The sequence below is a fragment of the Delphinapterus leucas genome, chromosome 14, assembly GCF_059928025.1.
Source record: "Delphinapterus leucas isolate spDelLeu-1000000601 "Yukka" chromosome 14, BTC_Dleu_Yukka2, whole genome shotgun sequence".
Taxonomy (NCBI): Eukaryota; Metazoa; Chordata; class Mammalia; order Artiodactyla; family Monodontidae; genus Delphinapterus; species Delphinapterus leucas.
The window spans coordinates 646,861-673,085 of NC_143142.1; the positions used below are offsets into that span (position 1 = coordinate 646,861).

General features: G+C 62.6%; 1 protein-coding gene across 10 annotated transcripts in view; it reads right to left on the reverse strand.

The window, feature by feature from the left end:
* FBRSL1 (fibrosin like 1) overlaps nucleotides 1-26,225 on the reverse strand; it is an 84,193-nt gene that overhangs the window by 37,960 nt on the left and 20,008 nt on the right. For all 10 annotated transcript variants that reach the window (XM_089894283.1, XM_022598144.3, XM_089894282.1 and 7 more), the window contains exons 3-4: nucleotides 13,995-14,099; nucleotides 11,796-11,831 (exon numbers count right to left, since the gene is read on the reverse strand). In XM_089894283.1, the coding sequence (XP_089750409.1) occupies nucleotides 11,796-11,831; nucleotides 13,995-14,099 (141 nt within the window). The remainder of the gene's footprint in view (nucleotides 1-11,795; nucleotides 11,832-13,994; nucleotides 14,100-26,225) is intronic.

Consider the following 26,225-nt stretch of genomic DNA (forward strand, 5'->3'; position numbering starts at 1 on the left):
TGGCAGCCCGGCTTCATCCCAGGCCCCAAGTCTGAGCTGTCGCTGTGGACGCCGCGGCTTCCGAGCAGCCAGCGTGTGGTCTGTCTTCAGTGGGGAGAGTCTGGGGTGGAGCCGGTGCCCAGTGAGAGGGGAGGCGGGCACAGCAAAAGCCTCCCCTCCCAACCTGCCAACCTCAGGAGGACCTGGAACAGAATTCCAGGCCTTCCCACGCCTGGCCTGTGCGACTGGCCTGCTGCCCCGCCCCCACTCCCCTGCCAGGCTGGCCTTCCCCACCCTTCCCTGAGCTGGGCTCGGGTGCAGTTCTGCACAGCTGCCTATGCAGTCCCGACCTCGCCCTGCAGCCGTCTTCAGTTAGTTGCTAATTTGTTTATCATCAGCCCCCTTCCAGTGACACCCAAGTTCCCTGAGAACAAAGATCTCGTTCTGGGACTTCTGGCGGCCCAGGAGTTAGGACACCGCGCTCCCAATGCAGGGGGTACGGGCTCAGTCCCTGGTCGGGGAAATAAGATCCCACATGCCACGCGGCAAGGCCAAAAAAAAAAACTACAAAGATCTCATTCCTGCAGTCTAGCGCAGGCAGGGAATGAGTGACTGACTGAATGACTCGGGGGTACACACAGACCCCGGACAGCAGGGGGCAGGGAGTGAATGAATGAATGACTCGTGGGGTACACACAGACCCCAGACAGCAAGGGGTAGGGAGTGAATGAATGAATGACTCGGGGGGTACACACAGACGCCGGACAGCAGGGGGCAGGGAGTGAATGAATGAATGACTCGGGGGGTACACACAGACCCCGGACAGCAGGGGGCAGGGAGTGAATGAATGAATGACTCGTGGGGTACACACAGACCCCAGACAGCAAGGGGTAGGGAGTGAATGAATGAATGACTCGGGGGGTACACACAGACCCCGGACAGCAGGGGGCAGGGAGTGAATGAATGAATGACTCGTGGGGTACACACAGACCCTGGACAGCAAGGGGTAGGGAGTGAATGAATGAATGACTCGTGGGGTACACACAGACCCCAGACAGCACGGGCAGGGAGTGAATGAATGAATGACTCGTGGGGTACACACAGACCCCGGACAGCACGGGCAGGGAATGAATGAACGAGCATTTGGATGACTTAGGCCCTGACAACTGGCCGCTCCCACCCTCCTCCTCCCCTCATGGGGTCTCGAGGGTCGGTATCCAGAGGGTGCTTTGGGTGTCACACAGAGTGGGGCTCTGCCTGTGCTGGGGGCCGTACCCACAGCATTGCCTAGCACCTCACATAATTCTGGAATGTTCTGTTAGACAAAGTTCACAAAGCTGACAACCTGCTCAGTATCACCAGAGCCTTGACCCTGTTACGAACAACACAAAGTTACTTTTCATTTTATCCCGGTGCAGCTCCCACAGATACCAAGGAGAACTGGGGCATCTCCTTGTGGGTAACTTTTCCAAGAGCGATGAGGACGCACTGCAAACGCCCCATGGCCTCTGCTCTGCGCATCCACGCCAGGACTCAGGCCTGGCACTCACATCATGAACGAGTCATTTTCCCCCAGCAACTTCTCTTCCCATCAGTTTCACCAAGGGCCGAACTCTCTGCTTTCTAATTCTGTGCTGGGGTTATGTGGTCCCACCGTGAGGGGCGATGCAGGATGCGGGGACAGGGGGCGCAGAGGGCAGCCCCGTCCTTCCGGGGAGCCCTCCCTGAGCCCTCCGCGCAGGCTCCGCCAGCCGATTAGCACATCTGCTGCCCCCAGACGGGCCAAACGTGTCTATCTCTGCAGCCCCCATCCTCCGCTCTATGCCTCATCTGTCCCCACCAGCAGCTCCTGGCAACAGAGCAGCAGCCACATCAGTGCTCAGTGCCAGGAGTGACATCCGCCTCATTCCCGGGGCAAACGTGACGTCCCCAAATCTCCACAGGCCTCACGGGCCACCAGCTCACCTGACATCCCCCCGCCACTGGCCGGCCACATTGTGACTGTAATTACACCTGCATGTACACACGTGTACTCACGTTGTCGTGTACACGCACACACCTGTACACATACTTGCACACATGCCCAAGCACACACACACACTGACACACAAATGCTCACGTGATGGCTAGGGTCCCACGCACTCTATTCCCCTTAGGAACGCCAATGCCACAGGTACCCGGAGAGGCCGGGCCCCTCCTCCGAGCCTCTCCTCGGATAGCACCCTTGGACCCCGAGCCTCAGGGCACCCTCCACATCCTCTCCCCTTCCTGCTTCATCCGCTCCGTGCAATTTTGCTGACACGACACTCCTTTGACTTGCTTCCCCTCTTTCCCATCTGCCCCTCCCTCCATGGCCTCCACGAGAGCGGGGATTTCTGGGTTCTCTTCAATCCTCTGACCTTGGGGCCTGGAGTGGTACCTGGCCCACAGCGAGGGCGCCACAAATACTTGGGGACGGCCAGCAGTCACCGCTTTAGGACCCACTTCCCGCCCACCCCCGGCCCCGCCCGAGCTGCAGGGGAACAGGCGGGGCCTTGCTGCAGCTTTCAAGGCTCGTCTCAGGGGCCTCGCTGGGGCCTGCTGGGTCCAGTCCTTCCTCCACACCCAGGACGGTGGGTCACACCAAACCCGCTCTCCCTTTTCTCATCGGCGGCTCTCCCCGCAGCCTTCACTGGGCTGGAATAATGAACGATCCCATGTCAGGAATGAATAAAAGATGGCCCCTGCCACCCGCCGCTGACCTTTTTGGAGTCGACTGTATTAATATATTCTCCTGTTGTCAGACTCAAAGCGCTAACTGCCTTATGAATTATTTATCAACACAAAAAGTCTTAACCAGAACGGTGTTAACATTAATTCCTAACCTTCTGGGTTCTGGCAGCCCCGCCTGTTCCACATAATTGAATTTCACTCCCAGCGGCCTGCCTGTCACCCACCCGCTCCCCAGAATGACCGTCCCTCCAGACGTGGCTCCTGGCACATGTGGCCGTGGCCTTGAGGGGTTCCCTAGAGCGTCGGCGTCCAGGCTCTAGGGACAGGACCAGACTGGACGAGAGTCCTTGGCTCGTGCGAGGGGGGAGGGGCCTCCAGGGGCCTGAATTGCTCAGGGTCTGCTGGCACCCCAGGCTGGGTCAGGAGGGGTGGGCGCCCGCCGCATCTCGCCTCTGCAGCCGCCCCTCTGCAGCCGCCCCGCAGGCCGAGAGGGGCGGGACGAGTGGGACCAGGGGTAGAAGCTGCCGCCTGTCCAGAGGGGCGGGGGAGGAACCTGGGGAGGGGGCTGTGGTGGCCCCCACGAGCCCTCCCAGAGCCCACTGCAGAGTGACCACGCTGCCCAGAGCTGGGCCTCACCGCCCCCCCGCCCCACCGCAGGCTGCGCTCTGGAGAGGTCCGCAGCCAAGCGCCCCTGAATGCCCGCCCTCAGAAACGCTCATCGTGAACGCTGCTGCCCTAAGCAACTAAGTCAGGGCAACTGGTTACTTAGCAACCATGACAAACACACGAGTGAGAAGCAGCTCGCTGGCCTGGCGAGGGGCGTCCTGAGGCGGCAGGGCCACACCGCAGCAGGCATGTTCTCGGTCGCCCTCCCATCGAGGGCAGAGACCCATCCCCTCCCCTCGGACCTGGGCTGGCGTGGCTGAGCCGACCAACGGAAAGTGGCACACGTGCCACCAGGCCAGCCCCAGGGCTGCCTTGCCCCCCGAGAGCCCCGAGCCGCCCCACTATCCCATAGGGAGACCCCCGTGGAGGGCCTCGAGCTGCCATGGAGAGGGTGGGTCTGTGCCCACCCAGGAGCCAGGAGTATGAGTGAGGCCACCTTGCGGCCTGCCGCCCAGCTACGGGGGCCGAACGCCCAGAGCTGAGTGCACAAAGCAGTGGGATACGACAAGACAGCTCTGGGGGCCAGTGGTTTCTAGAATGTCCCAGAGCCTTCCACATGGAGAGCAGGGGAGGGGAGGGACCCCGTACGGAGGCCAGGGGCTCGGCATCGGGATGGAGGTGCCTGCAGGGCAGGGGCTGGTACGGTGTCCGGGGTAGCTTCTCCTGGCAGTGCCTGCTAAGTGCCCAAGGGGGGCCCAGATCCAAGGCCCCCTGAAGGCCTGACCCCGCAAGGCCAGCTGCGGGTGTTCTCCCGTCAGCGGCTCCATAGCGCTGGGCGGGCTGGTGCATGCGTCTCAGCTCCTACCTCTGCAGTGGGCTGATGCCTCTTCGTGGGTCTGCTGCGGTTTGAAATAAAATAATGGGGGGTGGGGGGAGCCTTTTAAAGATGGTTGCAAGATGCCACGGAGACTTGAGGTTTCCTCACGAATGAATGCTCTCTTGCCACTAAATCCGACCCTTGCTCAGATAACAGCACAAGATACAGACGGGTGACACCCATGTCAAACCCGAGGCCCGGACAACCCCGCCTGAAGCTTCAGGCCCCCAGCGAGCAGAGGGCCTCCCAGCCTCCAGTCCAGCTTGCTGACCACTCCCCAGAGCTCCCATGGAGCCACCCACCCAGAGGAGTGCCGACGCCTGATGTGTTTTGGGCAGCTGGGACGAGCCTTGCTGAAGCCATGGGCTGGCGGGCCCCTCCCTTCCTCCTTTCGGGCCCCTGGCGCACCTGCACCCCAGCTTGCACTTGCCCTTGGCCCGACTTCCCTGCTGGCTCTTCCTGGGATGCTGCCCCCAGATGCCCTCTGCAGCAGCCAGCACTCTCTGGAAGCACCTGCCGCTGACGTATCTGCTTTCTCCCACCCTCTCCTCACCAGGGCAGGGACCCCAAGACTCGCTATCCTGTGCCCCCAGGGCGGGCGGCGCAGAGGCCACAGGCCTCAGTGATGCCCTCGGCAGACACGTGGAGTGTGACAGCGACCTGCCGCACACAGAGGGTAACAGCAGGCGCCTGGCAGGCTCGCGGGTTCTCCCCGCAGCCCTGTGGGGCGGGTCCCGGGGCTCCACTGTCTTACAGATGAGAAGACTGGGGCACCGGGTGGCACCCAGCCCGGCGGCTTCACCTCCTCTCCCGACCTGAGACCCTGCTAGGCCCTGCCCAGCGGGCCGCTCAGCCCCTAAGGCTTCGCAGGACCTCGGACTGACAGTGCAGCCTCCAGGCGGGCAGGGGCTAGTGGCCTCTGGCTCTGCCATCCCTGCTCCTCCCCTGATCGACACCTGGGGGCCACACTTGACCTTCCTGGAGGTGGCTCCAGCGTGTTCCTGATAGAGCAGAGCTAGGAGCCAGAATATTCACCAACCCGGAGGGCCAAGCCGTCCTGCCGGGTCAAGCGCCCAGAGGCCAAGGGGCCTGGGGGCCCAGGGCTCCCAGAGGCAGGTGGCTGTCCAGGTCTGTGCCACCCCAACCTGACTGTGACCTGTGGGGGCTCTGAGACGGCCTCCCCGCAGCACACGCTGGGGCGCTGCTTCATGAGAGGGCAAGCAGCACACAGCGGTGGGGCGGAGGGAACGATGCGGGCTCAGGGCCAAAAGGTTGGGCCAGGGACCCCCGGGGAGCACGGGACGCCTCCTTCTCCCACCCCAGTGTCTGGCCGGACAGAGGGTGGCCGCAGGAGGTTTCCTGGCCGGGAGGCCGGGTCCCCAGGACCCCGGAGGGGCCCAGACGCTGGAGCCCTCAGGGGAAGGACATGCTGCCCTGGCCTGCCTGCTGCACACCCCGTGCCCTGGCAGGCTGACCTCTGTGCGGGACAGCAGAGTCAGGGGCCAAGGACCCGGCTGCCTGCAGAGGATGGCCACAGACAGACGGGCTCAGAGTGCGCCCATGGGAAGCCCCGGCAGGCAGACCTGTCAGAGGCACACGGCTCCACTCGGGGCCGCTCGTGCCGGTAAAATCCCGAGCCCATGACCGCTCCTCTGTCTACACCAGCACCCCGTGTAAAGCTAGTACCCACCCCCCATACCAGCACCCCTGTGCCTGCACCACCTACGCCTACAGCACCGTGCAGGTCACCTGCTTCTCTTATTTATCACTCTGTCCCTCTCTATCTGGGGCCTAGACCCCTCTTAGGAAGAACCTGCTGCCCCCTGCCTAGAGAGGCCCCCCACCCAGTGCCCGCTCACAGGAAGCTGAGCAGAGGCCCTGAGGGCCATTCCCTTCCTGGTGCCACATCCACCGACCCAGGTCAGCGACGAAGAACGGTCCAGCTGTCCTGGGCGCTCTCCCCTCCTGGCCCTGGCTCCCAAGGCGAACACATCACGGTCTGCTTCCCTGGGAATAACAACCACGGATGTACCCACATGCCTCGTTCAGAACCCCTCACAACTGGCCGAGAAGGCGGTGCTGACCCCCCTGCCCCAAGCCAGGCCAGGAGAGGTGCCGGATGACAGGGGCAGCGGGACACAGGCTCTCCATCAACCCACAGGGAAGGACTTCCGTGTCCTCTGCCTGGTCGAACGTGGGGCACAGCTGCACCCCAGGACCCTGAGAGGTGGGCCAAGTGAAGGACAGACGATGGAAGAATGGACGAACAGACGGATGGATGTATGCGCAGACGGTGCCTCCTGACAGAAGGCTGGCTGGGCACGGGCTGGGGTTGCATCACAGGTGAGGACACTGCCCACCGCACACCCGCCGTCCCTGGCGACCCCTTCCCAGCGGGCGGCTGAGGACTGTCCTGTGCTCGGAGGCGGGACGAGGATGCAGTTCCCAGCTCCAGGGAGAGCCTGACGGGCTTTTATTGCTTTTGTACAAATTACGGCTGCTCGGAAGTGGCCCGAGAAGCAGGGTAACGGATGTTGTAAACCCGCCTCATAAAGACGGAGCCTGCCGCGGGCTGTGAGGGGGGCAGCGGGGCGGGTTAGCGGAGGCCCGGGCCGCCAGAGCGTGCAGGGGGCGCTGCAGGGGCTGAGGGCGCTGAGCCGCTCCCGCGGTGGGCACGGGGGCAGGCAGGCCTCAGGATGGCCCAGGGGCACCCCGGGTGCCTCTGCCAGCCAGCAGGACTCTGCCGCTCGCGTCCACCAGCCCTCCCGCCCCTGAAGGCTCACGAGAGCCGAGTCCCCCGCCACGTGCTGCACCTCATCTCAGCCACGATCGCCCCTGGCTTACGGGCAAAGCTAGCAAGTGACCTGCAGGCGGCCAACCAGGTACCCCGTCCCCGGGGGCCACCTGCTCTGCCCTCCCGAGCCCCAGACCGGGGCTTCCAGAAGGCAGGGCTGTGCCGCTCACTCCTGCCAGAGAGGGTGGCGGGGCAGAAAGCTGAGTGTGGAGCCGGGAGCCCCGACGAGCACGTCCGGGAGGAGGGCCGGCAGGAGCCACAGGGCGGCGGGCGCGTGCACACACGGGGCACGGGACACGGCCCTGCCGTCGTGGCTAGAGCGCAGCCGGCCTCGGCCACCGCCGCACCTCACAGGGCTGCGCGCGGGCTGATGCCAGCTGTCACACGCGCGTGCACGGCCGACTTCCCCAGCGGAAGCCGCTGCGCCCCTGAGTGTGAGAGGCCTCGTCACAGTGGGGAGGGGCTCCGGTTAGTGAGCGGCCTGTGCTTCCCCAGGCTGCCCAGGTGCCTGCACCCCTCTCGTGAGGTGCTGACACTCTGACCAGAGAAGGGAGGCATCCACAGCCTCTCCCCACGAGCCTAAGGGGTGCTTACGACAGCACAGCCTCAGGAAGCCACGCCGTGCCACCCGGAGCTGAGGCCACACCACCACTACCGCTTCCTCCAAGCTCTCGGGACCCTGGTAACCAGCCACCACGCTGGAGGAAGCCCAGCCAGCCCGCTGGGGGAGGCCCACGTCAGAGGAACTGAGGCCACCAACCACGAGCTGGCACCAAGCCCCAGAATGGGGAGGAAAGGAGCCTCCCGTGACCCCAGATGTCGAGGTGTTTCCTTGACAATGAGCCCCGGCGGCCCCCCTCCCCGCCCCTCCAGACAGACGTACTCGGCAACAGCTGGCTGGGCACAGCGCCAGCCTGGGCCCTGCCAGCCCTCGTGTCGGCTCTGTCTGGGCCACGCCAGCTGCTAGTTTTAACTCTGCCCTACTGCCCAGGCTCCGAGGGGAAGGGACCAGCCAGGGGCGCACCACAGGCCGCAGCAGCCCCCTCCGTGGCCCTGGGGCAGGGCGCCAGCTGGGCCTTGACACGTCTTATTCACCCACTTGTGCCAGGAATGCGAGCTGTGGAGGTCCCTGAGTCCCGGGGCTGGTGCTGCAGTGCAGGTGACGTGAGATTGGCAGGCTCTCTGCAGCCCAGCCAACAGCTCAGAGTTCATTTCCAGAAACCCCCTTGAGGCAGTCACGCCCATCAGCTAACCATGTCTCCTCGTGTGTATGTGTGTACGGGGGCCACCCTGGCAGGTTTGGCAGGTGGGGTCCCGCCCGACCCAGGCAAGCCTGGGCATCCTGGAGGCCAGGGTGCAGGCAGGCGCCCCTTCCTCCCAGCCCTCCACCACTCTACTGGGAACCAGAGTTAGAGGCTCACTGACCACCCCCGCACTGTTCCCGACACACGACACATGTGGGCCCCCCCGGCAAGGGCCGCTCCCTGTGTGTGCGTGTGTGTCAGGGCCGCTCCGGTGTCAGAGTGAGGTGGGGAGGCCTTCCCGCCACGCCAAGCAAACTCCTTCGCAGCGCTCACCGCCTCCACAGGGACGCTACGCACCCCCGGGGCAGGGGCCTTGGCGGTTTGATTCCTTTCCAGCCTGCCGTGAAGGGCGGTGACTGGTGCAGAGCAGACGCTCAACCCAGGTGTCTTGAGGGGAGGAGGGAAGAAACAAATGCACCCAAGCCCAGGGGAGGGCGGGAGGACGGCGGCTCAGCTGAGACTGGCCAGTGAGGGCGGGAGGCAACCAGCTGGGTGCTGTGCCTTGGGCTCAGGCGGGCGAGGTGGCGGGCAGGCTTCCTCCCATCGGTGACAAGTAGGGGCTGGGGGCAGGCGGGGCTGGGCGGGAGGGGACGGCAGGGACGCCGAGGTGTGGCCAGGGCTGGGGGTCCCTTAGCAGAGACCCCTCCTGACAGTGGGCGCTGCAGCGGGTTCTCTGCCCCCGTGCCTCAGCGCCCTCATCTACAGGGTGGGCAGCCATCGCCAGGATAACAACGTCCACCCCGAGGGTGGCGTGGGACACCTGCCGGGGTCACCGCGGCGTCACTGCCGCTTGGCGTCCTCCGCTCCCGTCCCCGGGCAGCACACTTGGGGTGGGGGCAGGGCCAGCCTCCCGCCCCGGCGGGAGTCTAGATACTCATTTCTCTTTAATACAGGAAAGCCCCAAGTCCCCTGCTTCGGTGGGAGACGAATCCTCGTGTCCTTGGTTGCAAGCAGTCAAATTAGGAAAATCACTTTCTAAGTAATTTTATGGCACTAATGAACCTTTGATGGCGGGCAGGGGAGGTTGCACGGAGCTTTCGGGACAGACGCTGTTGAGGATGAACGATAATTGGGGATTTGCTGGGGATAAATCTCGGCAAATTAAACTTTTTTAAGTACGGTCTATAAACCAGGTCAGGTGACAAATGCCCCCCCCCGCCGCCCTGTCACCTAGTATGGGGGTGGGGGGACGCTGTCGGGGAGAGGCAAGGACAAGCGTGACCCCTGCTGGGCCTGAGGCCCCAACTGCAGACACGCACAGACGGCAAGGGACACACAGGCCAAGGTACACACCTATACGCAATGCCACGTGGCCAGACACACACACACACACACACACGTACTGCAGAATCACAGTTGTACATGTACAGATGCACCCGTGCCACGTCCGGTCACAGGCTCCCAGATGGACACTTACATGCAGACACACACGTGTGGCACACACCCACCTGCTACATACACAGACACATCCGGGCACCTCCAGACAGACATGCGAGAGGACAAGACCCAGACACACACACAGATGGCCAGAGAGAAACACGTAACGCTTCTACGCGCAGGCGTGCAGCCGCATGGCCACACAGAGACACCGCCTCAAGGCACGTGCATGTGACCGACATATGTCAACACACAGGGGTACACAACACACACTCCCCTTTCACTGAGAGCCACACACAGACACGGCCCCCAACCTGAGTGGCACCCTCAGGTGTGTCTGAGGCCTCCACAGTGAAATCTGGGTCTAGAGGCAGGACTGCAGCCACCCTGAGCTCAGCCCAGCTGGCCTCCAAACCCCAGCCCCCTGTCTCCTGGCAGAGCCGCCTGCCTGCCCCCAGCCCCGAGCCGCTGCCTGCTGGGGAAGGGTCCTCTGGGCCCATTTCCATTCCTCCAGCTGCAGGGGCAGCCCCACCTGCGACCATGCCAACTGGGCAAGAGTGCCACCCGGGCCGGGTTGACCACGCATGCCCTGCAGTGCTGGCCAGCACACGTCAGGGGCCTGCGGACACATCTGCTCACGCCAGGGCCTGGTGTGCACACGCAGGCTGCTGCAGACATGGCTCAGGAACCCCACGGCTGAGCAGCAGGCTGGGCCCCTGCCCGTCACCATCTGTCACCCCTGTGCAGCGGCGGTACGGAGCTAAGCTGCAAGCAGCTGGCATGTTAATTACAGGTTCTTCTCCAGGAAACATTCAAAGCAGCGTTCTGGGGAGAAACCACGAATGACACATGGTGATTTGGAAGCAGAAGGGCCGCCCAGCAGCTCTGGCAAGGAGACTTGGGGCAGGGAGACCCCAGCTGCCCTGGGCATCTCAGAGCCAGCGGGAGGCTCCACACAAGGCGTCCCTGGGCTCAGCCTCTCGGGACTCCTGGACCCTCTGGGGCCAATGCAGGCCGGTGGGTGTTCTGGCTCCCATTACCGTGCCAGCTTGCCCCCATGCCGACCTGCCCACACTGCCCACCATCTCCCACAGCCCTGGTCCCGGCCCAGCTCCTGGCTTGAATGTCACTGCCAACACAGTCAGCTCCAGGGGAGGCTGGTGTGTCAGGTCCGCCCAGGTCCACGGGAGGAAGGGACAGCACGGGCCACCAACCATGACTGTGACCACAGATGAAAGCACCAAGGCTGCCCAAGGAGGGCAGAGGCCTCCCCAGGAAGACACCCCTTGGTGGCACCCAGGACCAGCACCCAGAAGTGTCCAGCCCCCCAGGTCAAAGGCTCGCAGACGCTATGGCCTGGCCCGGGGTTAGAGGCAAAAGGCAGAGCTGCCTGGGCCAGCGGACCCTGGGGGTCGGGGAGCTGGGGGAGAGGACGGCCAGGGATCCATGGCTGTCCCTGCCCCCCGGGGAATTAATGGGTTAATTACACACCCTATAAAAAGCCCCTGTGATTTAGAGAGGCTGCCGTCAAACCCTGGAACTCTGGAACTCACAGTAAATCAGGGGCTGCGGGGATGAGGCGGGCGGAGTCCAGGCCCCTGCCCTCCAATGAGCCAAAACGGCTGTAAATCCGCAGAAATGGCTTTTATGGAGCTCTGGGTTTTATGGTGTCATTAACAGTCCTCCTGATACTTAAGAGGAAATGAAATGAAGTCGTGAGGAGGGGGCTGGGGGACAGGGACGGGACCCCCCTTGGCTGGAGTATCAGGCGGCAGCAGGCCGTCTCCCTCCTGCCCTTGGGCCCCAGACGACAGCTAAGCGGCTGGGGCCTCATGCCCCGGTCCAGACTCTCCGGCCCGGCCGAGTATGGTCCGGGAGATGGTGTCAGGGTGCTAGGGGGCAGCTGCTCCACGGGTGGGACCCCTGACACCAAGCGCTGTCCCACAGGACCCAGAGGCAGAGTGTCCGGCCCACCCACACTCCTCGCAGGCCAGGACCCCAGGAGGGATGCTCCCTTGCAGCCTCTGGCCCCACCCCCAACCTGCACCAACCCCCCCCTCCAGCCTGGGGGCAGCGCCTGGCACAGTCGGGACTCCTGAGGGCCGGGGTGCGGGGAGCAGCAGCAGAAGCAGGGCGGGAGACTTACGGAGTAACCTCTGCCTGAGACCGCCTGCGCCGAGCTCTGCAGGGAAGGAAGAAGGACAGTCAGGAACCGGGGGCAGCCCCTGATGGCCACCCTCTCCTCCGAGGACCTGAGCGGGCAGAGACCGGCAGCCCCTTCCGGGGTCTTTGCCGGAACTCTGGCCTGGGGCCACGCCGAGCAACACGGAGCCCAGATCAGCCTGGGGCCTGGCTTGAAGACCCACACCAGGAGCCTTCCACCCCCAGACCTGGAGATGTGGTCCAGCCCAGCGGGGTCTCCCCACGTTCCTCGGGGACGGGCTCAGCCCTTGGCCAGATCTCAGCCCCTCCCAGAGGACCAACCCCACCTTTCCACACGGGGTTCTGGGCCAGGGGTTGACCCCCTCTCTGTGCTCAGGTCGACCTTTCCCTCACCACCCACGAGCCTCCCAGGTCACAGGGTCCAGCGGGAAGCCTCGGGAAGCCTTCCTGGAGGAGGAGCTGGGCAACTGGGGCCTCAGATGTCAAGATGTGGGGGTCAGCTGTGGCCTGGAGGCTGGCAGCCACCCCAGAGGTCCTGTGAGGGCGACCCCAACAATGCTTGATGGAGCGCCCTCTGGTTCAAAAGGGCATTTCGGATCCGACGGGAGAGACCAGTCAAGTGCATTTCAGCAGCTCCCCAGGGCTGGCGGTGGTCACTAGGGCTGAGCCCTGAGGTCCAGGCGGACAGGACATGGTGACCGGGCAGGTGTGTGTGCAGGGGACATTGGCGCAGTCAGCGAGGGTGGGCTTGTCTGAGGTTTGTGGGACCCACAGACCAGGGTCCAGACCGCACTGAGGTCCAGATGCCAAGATTCTTCTGGGAGGGGTGACCACTGCAGCCTGGACCACTCTGCTCTGCTCAGCTGAGGCCAGGCCACCCCTCCCCTCCCCAGGCAGACCCTGGCCGGCCCGGGCCGGCCCCTGGGGTCTGCCAGGCCGAGCTCACCGCAGTGGGGGTCCCTCACCAGCAGGGGTGGCCCAATCCCAGGCCCTGCTGATGGGGTGGGGAGGGTGCCATAATTGTCCCCAAGCTTGCGCCCTCACGCCGCCGGCACTGTGCTCAGAATCCGTCTCCGTTCGTTTACCCCGGCTGGCAATTAGAGGAGTTCGAACTAGGGCAGCCCCCGCGGCCCCAGACAATTACCAGCCTATTTTCCCATCTTGTGGCAACAAGATCGGAGCCCGGCCTCCCGTGCCCGCCCTCCCCCAGCCCCCATTTAAATGATAATGAGAGACGACTCGTTCCATTTAGCCCTGCAGAAAACCCATCTCTGCTCTGCGGCCACTTCTGCAGCTGGGGGTCAAGAAGACAAAGGCCTCTTCCCGAGCAGCGCCTCCTCCTGGGGCCCCTTCTGCCTGAGTCCTCCCTCCCCCTGGGGCCCCTCTGTCCCCACCCCTAGCCCTTATATCACCTGCCCATCCCCTTCTCCATGGTCCAGGGAGACCCGGGGGCCCTGGAGGGCTACCCAGCACCCCCACTGTGGTGGGCCAAATCCCAGTGGGAGCTCCTGTGTGTTGCCTGCCTGGGTCATCCGCACACTGGGCCCCAAGAACACCCACCCCGGGACCTGAGCTCAGGGACCCGTCTTTTAAGCAGGACACCGAAGGGTGTCCCCAGACCCACGCCAGCTTGTGCCTCGGCGGCGCACCCTCCCCTCCGCGTGGCCCCGTGTCTGCCTCAGCAGAGAGCTGGACTGCTGGACACCCATGCCACTGCCAGCCCGAGCTGACAGGCTGGTCCGCCTGGGCAGGTGGGAGTGCTTCCAGCTTGTTCCCTGCAGTTCCAGACCGACTCACCGGGCCAGGGACACTCCCCCTGCCCTTCTTAATAAACACATCTGTGGGAGTCATTCCCCATCGACATCCCTGCCGGCTGCCAGCCTGGCACCAACCCCGAGCCTGCCCCCAGCGGGATGCAGGACCTGCACCCCAGCATGGTCACCTCCGTGGGCCCCTGCCAGTGCCTCATGGCTGCTCCTCATTTAAATCCCTCCTAACGGGGAAGCCCTAATTAGTGAAAAATCATGTTTTAATGAAGGCAGATGCTAATTGTGAGCACGAAACCCTCAACTGAGACTCTGGGCCCCTAAGCAAACGGCTTGCAGTGTCTGAAGGTTGGGGGCTGGTCTGGCAGTCGCCCCAGGGACCCAGAAATGCTCCGGTGAGCGGCTGGGCTACTCACGTCACTGAGCTGGTCCCGAGAACTGCTCCTCCGGGAGCTGGTGGCTTCTCGGACGCTGTCGCCGTCACTGTTGTGGTCGCCCCCTCTGGACACTGTGACCTTCATCTGGGGAACGGGAGAGACGGGCTCAGCAAACACCCTGCAGGGTGGGGCCGGGGCACAGCCAGGCTCGGCCTCCTCCCCGCTCCGCGACCCGGTCCCTCTGGGCTGAAGCCTGGGGCGGGGGCACCAGGGGCACAGCCAAACATTTACAACCTACTACCGCCCATTCCTACCCAGAATGGGAAAGAAATGCCTCAGAGAGCAAAGGGCGGGCACTCAGCGGCATAAACTGCTACCAGCTCTGTCTGTCCTTTCCTCCCGCTGGCCCAGTGGACGGCTGTAAAGAGTCCCGGATGGCGAGCGGGCCAATGGACCGCCCTGCCCTTTTCCACTCCACCAGGGCCGGTCACGGGGCGTCAAGACAGGCCGGCGGCAATTCACCCCCGCTCCCGGCATGCACGTCACTCCCGGGCCTCTTCAGTCCTCACCACCACCCAAGGTGGGCAGTCAGGGCTGCAAGGTCTGCAGAGCCACTCCCCGCTCTGTGTCCTAGGGCCATTACTCAACCTCTCTGTGCCTCAGTTCTGTCATCTGCAGAACGAAGCAAGTAGTACTCACTAGGACAGGTGCTGCCATGTCATATATCTGCCAGAATTTCTGTAGACCTGGTGGGCCCCCAGCTCTTTGCTCCTCACACAAAAGCCCTGTTAGATGCTCTGTGCCCACTTTACAGACGAGGAAACCAAGGCCTAGAGAGGTTAAGTGACAGTGTGGAAAGTGGACCCAGAATCCTGCTTGCATCTTTCTTTTTACTCGGAAATAGTTTCAAACCTCACAAAACTGTGGGGCAGGGATGCACATCACAGCCCCAGACCTCCACCCTCCCTGGCCCAGGAAGTCACCACCCCTGAACCATGCCAGCCTCCACCCATGTCTTGCCAGCTCCTGGTGCTCTCCTGGCAGGACCCACTGAGCTCGGCCATCCCACCACCTCCCGGTCTCTCCAGCCTCCCTGTGTTGGAACATTCCCACAGCTTCGTCTGGACACGCACCGACAGCCCAAACCTTTGTCTGCGTGTCTGACGTCTCCTAGCAGCACACCGAGGCCATGGTTTTCGGCCTGCACGCTGCCTAGCACCCGATGACCCCTGCTCCAGGGGCGGCCACTGTCCCTGTGGGGCAGCTTGGGGGCCGTGCAGGGCGTGTGAACGTCCTGCCCTCCTATCCACCCCCAGGCCTCCCAGCCCAGTGCACAAGCTCGCGGAGCTCAGGAGTGCTCAGAACCTGCACCACGACGGGGTGAGGCAGGCCCAGTCCTCCACACCCAACCGTTTTGTCATAAGCATCCTTCAGCCCCAGAGACCCCAGGCAGGGCGGAAGGTCAGGACGGGTCAGCAGGGTGCACCAGCTATGCTCTGGAATATTCTCGAGTCCCCAGGACCTTATGGCCTGCACCCTTCTTCCTGCAGACCCCAGGGTGGGCTCAGCCAGAAGCTTCTCTCGAGGCAGCCCCTCAGAGCCCCTGCTCCCCAGGGCCAACCGAAGCCCTGAGATGGGGCACAACTCCCCAAAGCCACAGGCCCCTACATTGTGTGGCCAGCAGAGTGTAATGACAAAACACAGAACCAGTGACCATCCACAGCCCGGGCCCTGGGTGCAAGGACCCAGGGGAGGGCAGCCCTCTTGGGAAGCTGGAACAGCCACAGCCGGGGGGAGCCCACGCCTCAATACCACCCTCGCTCCCCATGGCAGGCCCAGGGTGGGGGTCCAGTCCTAGCCCAGGCAGGAGCACCCCCGCCTCACTAGCTCCATCGTGCTCAGCCAGGCGGTGAATGCGCAGCCCCTGGGCCAGCGCTGCCTCTTCTGACTGTGCTTGAGCTTGTCTCCTCATCTGTGAAAGGTGGGTGCCGACAGAGCCCTGCACAGGCACTATGGGGGTAAGAGGTTCTGCTTGTGAGCCGGAACCCTTCTCCAGCACCGAGAAGCCACCAGGTGTCCCTGTTGCCCCCAGTGGGCTCTAACTGCCCCGCAGGGATGGGCCTTTCTTGCCTCTGGACCCCGTGACAGGTCTCACCAAAAGGAGGGAATATGGGAGCCTGGGGGACCTTCCTCACTGCCTTGCTGGTAGGGAGCCTCTGCAAGAAAACAAATGTCCTAGTCCAGTGGTTCTCAAAGTGGGGTCCCTGGACCTGCAGCGGCGGGACCCAGGAGCTTGTTAGCAGTGCAAGTGCGCACTTTCAGGCCCCACCCCAGGCCTGCTGCGCCATCAGGCCTCTGGGGGATTCTGCTGCGGCTCCAGTTGAGACTCACAGCTCCGATCATTAGCAATCACCCCCATGAGCCCCACATTCACTGCTGCGGGACAGTATTTTGGGTCGGGCTCAGAGCAGGGTCCCTGCCCAAGAAGAAGGCTGGGCCCAGAGACACTGCAAGGACAGGAAAGGCCTGGCGCAGGGCTGCTGCACATAGTTGTGCAGGTTGCTCACTGCGCAAGGACACCCAACGAAGCAGGAGGGGAAGCAGAGGCTGAAGAACAACCCCCACACAGCTGAAATGGGAGGAGGGAGGATGCCACATTCCACATCATACATTCACACAAGTTGTCTCCTCTCTAAGCTGGGCCTCAGAGAGGATGCCTTATCCTGACTCCTCGGTGGTGCCCTGCAGAGGGGGGCAGGCTGGGGTCTGTCAGCCTTCCTCAGGCAGTTGGTTTTAGCTCTGAAAGCCCCATTTCCCAGAAAATCCTGTAAAACTGAGTCCTGTGCCCTGGGAACCACCCCAACCCTGGACTGGGATGGCTGGTCACCTTCTCTTCCTAGGCCAGGACCCCAAACAGCCCAAGCTCGGGTCTGGCTGTCCTGTAGCCTTGTCTGCTTCCTAGCGGCTCAGAAATGCTGCTAGCCAGCTATGCCAGAAGGCCAGGGATGCCATGCCTCCATTTCTAGCTGGAGCTGGCGAGATAACATCAGATTCCCTGGGCACTGATTGTCCTGGGAGGGCAGCTGGGAGCCCCTGTGCCTGTGCCCACCCCTGGGCCTTGTGGTCTATCCATCTAACCATCCATCCATCCTTTATCCATCCATCCTCCTTTCCACCTATCCACCCATCTAGCCACCCACTCATCCAACCATCCATCCATCCATCCATTCACCCTTCTACCTATCCACGCATCTACTCACCCACGCATCCATCCATCCATCTATCCACCCATCTACCTGTCCACTCATTCATCCATCTGCCCACCGATCCAACCACCATCCATTCACCTATCTATCCATCTATCCATTCACCCACCCGTCGTCCACCCATCCATCCATCCACCCACCCAAGGCTTACCGAGTGCCTATGAGCTGGCTCTGTTCTGGGCAATGAACACAAACAGACACAAGCCCCGCCCCCCTGAAGCCCACAAAGAGGCCAGCACACGGTCGGCAATGGCCACAGGTGCTTTGAAAAGACTATGGCAGAGAAGAGCAAAGAAGGGTCGCCAGGGAGGGCCTCACTGAGAAGGTGACACTCTGAAAGGTGAGGAGGTGGGTCACGAGGCTATCGGGAAGGGTAGGGGACGGCACTGCTGGGAGCAACGAGGCTTTCCTCGAGGTGTGCAAAATTCCTGAACACACAACAATCGGCTCGTGCAAGGTGGCACACCACCAGAACGTGTCCTCAGGCTGGCGGGGCCAGCACTCCCCTTTAGACGGGTGGATATGTGGAAGCAGGGCATTGCTCTCCAGCTGGCAGGGTCAGGTCACAGCCCTCAGAAGGGCGGGGAGAGGACACTTCCCTCAGACCAGCAGGGTTAGGGACACCACCCTCAGACTGAGGCACCCCAGGAGCACCTGGGGTCCTGGGCTTTCCGGCCAGCAGGGCTCCCCTCCCCGCCCTGGGCTCTGTGGCACATCCCAGGAGGAAGCGTCTGTCTCCCGGGCCGGCCGCCAAGCGCACTTGGCCACAGAGAGGCAGCATGTGGTTCCACTTGGTGATCAGACCCCCAGAGTGTGGGGAGTGGGCGGCCAGTCCAGGGGGTGCGGCTGAGAAGGGGCTCAAGAGGTGGGACCCAGCGGTGTCCCCAGGCTGCCCCTCAAGCTGCACACCAGGTGGCATCCCCCCTGGTGGGGGGAGGAAACGCCCTGGGCCTGGGATGCCCTGGGGCTGGCTGGGGCACCCGGCACCCCTCTCTCCAGCAGTGAGCAGGCTCACGAGGACTCCAGACCCTTCACAGACCAGCACCCACCAGAGCACACAGATACGAGGGCGACTGAGAGCCCCTGGACGGCCCCACGTGAACCCACCCCGGCCTCTCCTGCCCACATCCCGACCATCGCCCACCTGCTCCTGACACCTGCCCGGCGCCCTGCACGCACACCACCCTGCCGAGACCCTTGGCTGAAGCAGGGCGCACACAGTGCCCCCGCGACCCATGGAGTCCTGCAGCGCAGACGGAGCAGAGGCGCCCTCCCTCCGCACACCCGACTGCTGCACGCATGCACATGCACGCGCCACCTCTGGCGACAGTGGGGTGGCGGCCCTGGAGCTGTGCAGTGCACAACCCGGACAGCCACACGCGACAGCCCCTGCAGGAGCTCACGCCCCACCAGACGGTTCTGCCCGCAGACGAGCACCAGCCCGTGGAGCTCTCAGGAGTGCACACGAGCACACACACATTCTCAGGGGCTCTGGGCTCTGCCCCATGCCTCTCCCCTCTGCCCCCCAGGGGTGGGAGGTGCCCTCTGACCCACGGCTGGTCTGCACTGGCCTCCAGGATAAGGAGAGACCCACTTGGCCTCCACACCTGCGGGCCTGGGAGGGGAAGGGGAGGAGGATGGCCTAGTGCAGACCCTGGGGAACCCTGAGAAGGGGGCTGCGGCTCAGGCCACCCAGAGTCTCCTTCAAACCAGTCGGGGGACAGGCTCTGGGGGGTGGGGCAAGGGTCAGGCACATCCCAGCGAGAAGGGAGTCAGGAACAGTGCCGCCATGGCCAACTCCACTACACCCCTGCAGAAACAGGCTCACGACAGCCCAGGCACCCCATTCCGTGTCCACTCAGCGAACACGCACAAACACGCACGCGCACACTCCCGGCCTCTCCGTGCCGGGGCCACATGGCAACCCAGGCCTGCAGCGGAGGCCCCTCCTCCTTCACTCCCCACTCCTCCCAGCATCCCGATTTCCTCTCAGGGACCACCCCCTGTGCAAACCAAGCGCTCCTGGGCCCCCCAGGTGACTCCCCTGGGCACCTCAAGGACGACTGGGCAGCCATAGGTCAAGCCCATGGCCCTGACTGGCCCCCACGGGCTGGACTGGGAGGCCGAGCTGCGCTCATCCGTGAGAGCCCACCTGCCTTCTTGCCCCCACTCGCGGCTCCTGCTCGTTCCAGCCGATCCCCAGTGTCCAGTGCGCTCTGTGGGCTCCGAAGCCTTCCATGACCCCTCGGAGCAGGTGCCCGGCACAGCTAAGTGGGGGGCGACAGCCTGTCCGGTCCACCTGAAGCCTGGACTGCAGCAGGGTCCGAGGCCCAGGCTGTGCCGGGGATGGGGCCCCCCTCCCCATGGTGCCCCGCCCCCTAGCCCCTCTGTCACCCCCGCTACATCAGTGCCCCAGGGCTGTAAACCCAAAGCTCTGCCCAGGAAGCCCCTTGCCGCCCAGACTACTTGCTCTGTACCCCGTTCCCTGTCGCTCAGGGGGCCACCTGACCCCACTGAACCTGTACCCCCTCCGGCCTGGCACGTGACAGCAGTGAGGACATCACATACTTTACTCTGTTCAGCCCCCCGCCCCCGGCCCCGCCCTCCGAGCTCCACGTCTGTGCTCTACCTCCCACTCTGGGAAGCCTGGGCTTTGGGCAGGGCCATAGGGCAAGGCTGGCCCAGGGAGGGGCCCTTCTCACAGACCGTGCAAACACACCCACGAGGGGGCTGGTGGGCGAGTCCGACGCTGGGGTGGGCGAGGAAGGTCAGGACCCCCGCCCCACCCGACAAGGCGGCCTGCACGGCCTCTCCTCCGCATGCGCACAGCACACCCCCCAGCTCCGCGTGGAGGACGGTCACCCCAAGTGCAGCATTGCAGGCTGGCGTCCGCGACTGACAGCAGCGCCTGCTGGTGAAGTGTGGTACTGCAGCTGCCGGGTGACCCGGGGAAGCGGGAGGGAGGGGGCGGTTCTCCGGGCTGCGAAGGGGTGGAGGCTCCAGAACCATGGAGTCAGCCCTAAGGAGCCCCGGCTCTGGGCGTGGGCCCTGCTTCTCCCAGGGATCCTTCCCGATGCTCCCTCCACTCCTGCGTCACCAGGTGTCCCTCTGAGAGCGAAGCAGGGTCGCTGGACCGCGAGTGCCCAATAGGCAGGGGCTGTCCTAAGTCCCCACTACCTGGCATGGGGCCCGGCACAGTGGGGAGGGTCCCACGGCCAGCACAGGGTCAGGGAGCGAGCTGCTGCCCTCGGAGGCTGGCCACCCCTCCCGCTGCTCCACGTCCTTCCCCGGGACTCGGCCGGGTGGACAGATGGACAGATGGGTGACTGATGGATGGATGGACAGATGGGGGATGGAGACGTGCAACAGACTGTATACGGGATGCTGGCTGAGTTGAGGCTACAACCCGAGGAGCCAGCAGGCTCTGGGAGCTCTATGTAAGCAAGTGCATGTGAGTGTCCGCGACGCCCTGAGTGTGGTCCCTCTTGCTGGGGGACAGGGGTGGTGTGCCGTGTCCTGCCCCCAGTCGTGCCAGTGGACTCTGGGTGTGTGTGCCACCAGAGCAGGGTCCTCTGGGCTCCATCTCACCTCCACTCTTTGGCTGAGCCACTCAGCCTGCTCCACTGCTGGCCCCATCTGTCTGCTAAGTCAAGCCGCAAGCACCTCCCCGCAGCCGCCCAGACCTCCTCCAGTGTGAATTCTGAAAAGCGTAACTCAGCTCACGTCACTGCGCAGCATAGAACCCCCAAGTGGCCCCTCTGTGGGCGAGTGGCATTCACACTTGCCCAGGCCCTGCGCCACCATCCCAGGGTACTGGCCAGCTGGCTCTTTGTCACTCGGGCCTCAGCTCGGGTCACCTCCTGGGTGAGGCCGCCCCGATCCCCTGGTCTAAAGCAACCCCCTTCCGTTTCCAGGCAGGCCTGTTGTCACCCCCAAATCTCCCCACTCCTGTCACGCCTTTCTGGAACTCCAACGCGTGTCGTAGTCACTGAGGCATTCCCGGGCCCAGACAGGGACTGACAACAGAGCCCAAAGAAGTACACGCCGAACGGGCTGTGACAGCACGGCGGGCCGGGGGCGTGGGGTGGGTGCTGGCCGCACCCAGGTGTCCACTCCCCTCCGCCCTCCTCCCAACAGCGCCCCTCAGCAAGTCCCCCATGCTCCATCCGCGTGAGGGTCCTGTCTGGGGTGGGGGCCCATGTTGCAGGCCCCGGGCACAGGCGCCAAAGCTGCGGAAAGGCCAAGCACTCTGCCCTTAGGCCGTGCCAGGCCGCCGGATTCCCCCTGCAGGATGGGGCCAGGTGAGCGTGCCAAGGAGGCCAAAGCTGAGCCTCGCCCGGCCAGGCCTCACCCAGGAGGCAGGAGGAACCCTTCTACAGGGAATAACGATAAAGCAGTAACCACGGTAAGAGCAGCAAACGAGCAGATCTAGCACGGACCGTGCACGCCAACTCAGTTTTTCATCTCAGCAACCTGAGGCGCATGCAGTATTGACAGCCCCACTTTACACACGAGGAAACAGGCCATCTGAAAGGAGGAGTCCTTGCCTGGGGCCACTGCAGAGCCCGGGCGCCTAACCCTGGAACTGCACCTCCATGTGTGTGGTACCAGCCAAGCTGGCGCAGAGCCGACAATGATGACGATGACGGCATGATGGGGTGGGAGGGGGAGAGGATGAAGAACGACCCAGGAAAGCCCCCCGCGGCTGCCCCTCCCCACAAGCTGCAGCCCAGGCCTCAGAACAGGTGGAGGTGGGAGAAACCATCCACATTAAAGGAGCCAGGCATTTACAGCAGCTAGCCAGGACCCAGAATGGTTCTGACTTTAAATTGACTCACCGAAAACCCTTAGGGAGGGGTGTCATTACCCCACTGTACAGATGAGAAAACTGAGGCACCAAGGGGCAGTCACCTGCCCAAGGCCACACCGCTAGTAGGTGTCAGAGCTTATTCCCCACCATGAGGCTCATCTGCCAGAGGCCAAGTGTGAATCTTCTGGAAGGACTCTACCCGGCCCAGTCTGGAAACTGTCTTGTAAGTGATCAGAAACACCCCTAAACAAACTGGCAAACAAATGTGGGCCCGGCCGACAGGTGTGATGGTGGGGAGGATGGACGGGCCAACGTGGAGTGCGCCCAGGACTCTGCAACTCTCTGTCTCACTCTCGGCGTTTACCGAGGCTCCAGGGGCCCAGCCCTCTGCCAGCCTCGGGGTTACCAGGCCTGGTGGAGGGGTGCAGATGAGAAACGGGTCATCACCACACCGCAGAAGGGTGAGCTGAAAGAGAGGGGCACGGGGGACTTCCCTGGTGGTCCAGCGGTTAAGAATCCGCCTTCCAATGCGGGGGACGCAGGCTGGGTCCCCATTCAGGGAACTAAGATACCACATGCCGTGGGGCAACTAAGCCCGCGCGCTGCAACTAGAGAAGCCCACGTGCTGCAACGAAGGCCCAGCACAGTCAAAATAAAAATTAAAAAAAAAAAAAAAAAAAAAAAGCGGGAGAGGGGCACGGGCACAGGGGAGGGAGGGCGTGTGCGGAGGGGTGGGCGGCGCGGGAGCTGAGCCACAGGGTGAGTGAGCTGGCAGGCAGGCTGTGGGGGGGAGCAGGGGGAGCTCAGGCCATATCCAGGAGCCAGGACTTCCCGAGGGTGGAGGGGACCTTCCAGAACGCTTTCAGCAAGGGAAGGGCATGCTCAAATGAGCTCCTGAGAGGAACCTCGCTGCCCGCAGACAGGCAGGGAGACGGGGGCTGGCCAGCTGCTGCTGTTGTCTTCCACGGAAAGGTCAGGGTCAACGGCAGAGACTCTGGAGCCGAGCCACCTGGTTTGAATTCTGGCTCAGCCACTCTTCCTGCTTGTCTTGGGCAAGTTACGGAGATGCTTCCTCGTGTTGTCATTGCTGTTGCTGCTTGTTTTTTGCTTCAGTGCCCTCGTCTGAAAATGGCACTAGCAACACGCGGCCTCACAGGCGCGGTCGCTGAACACAGTCCCTGGGCCGACTGTGAGGTCAGCTTCTCTTTGCTGGTGAGATGGTGGTGGGCTGGCCATGACGGGTAGGCACGACACCCGGTGACAAAGTCAGTTTCTTTAACAGGTACAGGACTATTCAGATCACCTATTTCATCTTATGTCGGTTTTGGCAAGTTGTATTTTTCAAAACATTTGTTCATTTCACCTACGTTGTTCAATTACTGGAATAAAATCGTTTCTGCGCCATCCCTTCCACGTCTGTAGCACCTGCAGTGCTACTACCTTTTCCGTTCCTAACACTGGTAATCTGCGTTCTTTTTTGCTTGATCATTCTTAACCAGGGAGTTCTCAATTTTGCTGATGTTCTCCAAGAAACAATTTTTGGCTTTATTTTCTCTATCGTTTGCTTCCTGGTTCACTAATTACGCTCATTTGCATTCGCCCCTTTCTTCTTTTTTTTTGATTCCTTCCTCTTCTCTTTCTAGCTTCTTCAGGTCACTGATCTCGAACCCGTCTTCTTTTCTAACACGAGCACTGAAGCTGGAGGTCTCACTCCGAACACTGCTTTAGCTGCACCCCACACATTCTATATGGTGAATTTTTGTTTCCATTTGAACCTTCTAATGAAACCCTGCTCATAAGGACATGTAGGAGGCAGAAGCAAAGGACTGGCCTGGGAAGGGGAGTGAGCAGTGGAAGGTGGCTCCCCGTTTCTGGCCCAATCACCGGGGCAGACGCAAGGCTCCCCACTGAAGGGCGGGGAAGCTTTAGAGCTGTGTTCTGGCTTGTTCTCACTCAGTGCGGGGGCTGTGGCATCTGAGTGGAGGGTCTTGGCCCTGGATACACAGGCCTGGTGCTCAAGGGGAGGTTCTAGGCTGACACGCGCCCGGCTTTGCGGCCCAGTGGTGAGGGGTCAAACCAAGGCTGGCTGAGCGAGGGAATGAGGAAACCAACAAGAGGAGCAAGTGTGGGGAGAAAGTGAACTTGGGAAGCTCACCTCCCCACCCTGCCGGCTCTGAGACACAATGGACCAGTCTGAGGCCCGTCTCAACTGAGAAGGGCTGCATAAGGGCAGAGTTAGATACACGCTGCCTTTCCAAGACTTGGTACAAAAATACTGGAATATCCCATTGATAATTTTCATACCGACTACATGTTGAAATGATACTACTTAGAATATAGCCGTCCCTCGGTGTCCGTGGGGGACTGGTTCCAGGAGCCCCCTGCAGATACCGAAATCCACGGTTGCTCAGGTCCCTCATATAAAATGATGTAGCCCAGTCAGCCCCCTGCGTCCGCGGATACACAGAGCTGACAGTACATGGATCTAAAATATATTAGGGTTAATTCTGTCTCTTCTCTTCATACTTGTAAAGTGGGTCCTATTACAGTCCTATCAAAGAGTGTGCTGTTCCAAGTGTCACCTGCAGGGTCAGGACCTGCCTTTGACAAGGCCCCTGGGACCCCTCCAGGGGTTTGGGCAGTGCACCCCTCAGTCTCAACCTCCCCAGTCCCACCGCTGGGATAGGTTTCTTGCCAAGCCCCCCAGGCAAGGGCAGGTGGCTGGACATGGACACCATCTTCCTTAGACACCACCACCCCCGCTCTGACAAGTTGCTAGGGGTGTCTTGCGGTCAATGCTGCCCCTGGCTGGGGGAGGCGGGCCAGCCAGACATCTGTGCACACCAGACACACGCTTGCCTCTCCTAACATACTGGGGGACTGAGTCACATTCCGTGTCTGCAGGGACAGAGGCTTCACGGGGCGCGGGTGATCTGCTTCAGTCGGGACGCATCCTCAGTGTCGGCGCCTTAGGTGCTGACGACGTCCTCGTGCGGGGAGCGGCCGGTCCAGGGGCCTGTCCTCCCCAGAGTGTCTCCCACGTGAAGGAGTAGATCTTGTTGGGAGTGACCAGGCGTTCACGTGTGGAGCACCTCTGTGCTCAGAAGAGGTGCGTGCACACGTGCACATGGGGAAGGCCTGCGCACAGCGGCAGACGAGCAATCCTCCCCAGGAAACTGTCAGCCTGGACTGGGCGTCCCAGGTGGACGCTGGAAGTGGCGTGCGGTCCCCTTTGAGAGCCAGGGGCTCATCGGGGTCGCCCACGCTCACCTCCCGGGGCTGCCCTGCCACCCACTGGCTGGATGCCAAGGGGTCTCCTTAGTAAGCACCTGCACAGTACGCTCCATCTCTGGCCGCTTTTGGACGGACCACCTGGTCACCCCTCCCTCTTCAACCTGGCAGCAAATCACAACCACCACTGCCCTTGCCCATCACAGGTTTAACAGGGACCAGGCGCCAAGTCAGGGGCTCCTGCCCAGAAGGTGCCTGTCCCCTCCCCACGGCCCAGTCTGCAGAAGGGGAGGTGGGCTGCAGGGCCGGAGGAGAGGTCCCAGTAGAGCACTGTGCCCAGGCTCTGGTCTCCGTCCGAGGGCTCCCTGGGGCAGCATGGGGCCTCCCCCAGAGCCCCACGACACCCCCAAAGACTCACTCCAGCCCCACCCACCAGGCTGGGCTGCCCTACTCTCCCTATGACGGGGTGGGCCACACCCCACACCCCTGACCTCGGGGCCAGGTCAATTGCCAGGGCCCCAACCTCTGCCACCAGGCCACGCAGAGCCCACACAGCTGTGTCCTTTGGCCAACAAGGTGAGTCATCAAATTAGAATTAGCCACCAAAGTTTCAAAAATCACTGAATCCACAGAAAAACCCAGGATTCCAGTTGTTCGCAGAAACAAAGATCTGGCCACACTGGACCTATATTTTCTCATGGCAACACGGGTCCCCCAGGACACGACACACGCAGCCCAGTCCCCTCCGTGGCCAGTGGGTGCCTCGCCCAAGTGCACGTCCCTCAAGGTCCCAGCACTTTGAACCTGAGGCCAGCCGCAGCCATGCGGAGCCCCGTAGGGGTTAGAGGGCCCCTGCAGGTTCAGGCAGAAGCCAAGCCCCTTCCTCAGCAGCGATCACACAGGGAACAGCCCCACCCCAGTCACCTCGGAGCTCCCCCACAGCCGGGGCCCTTCCGGAGGGGA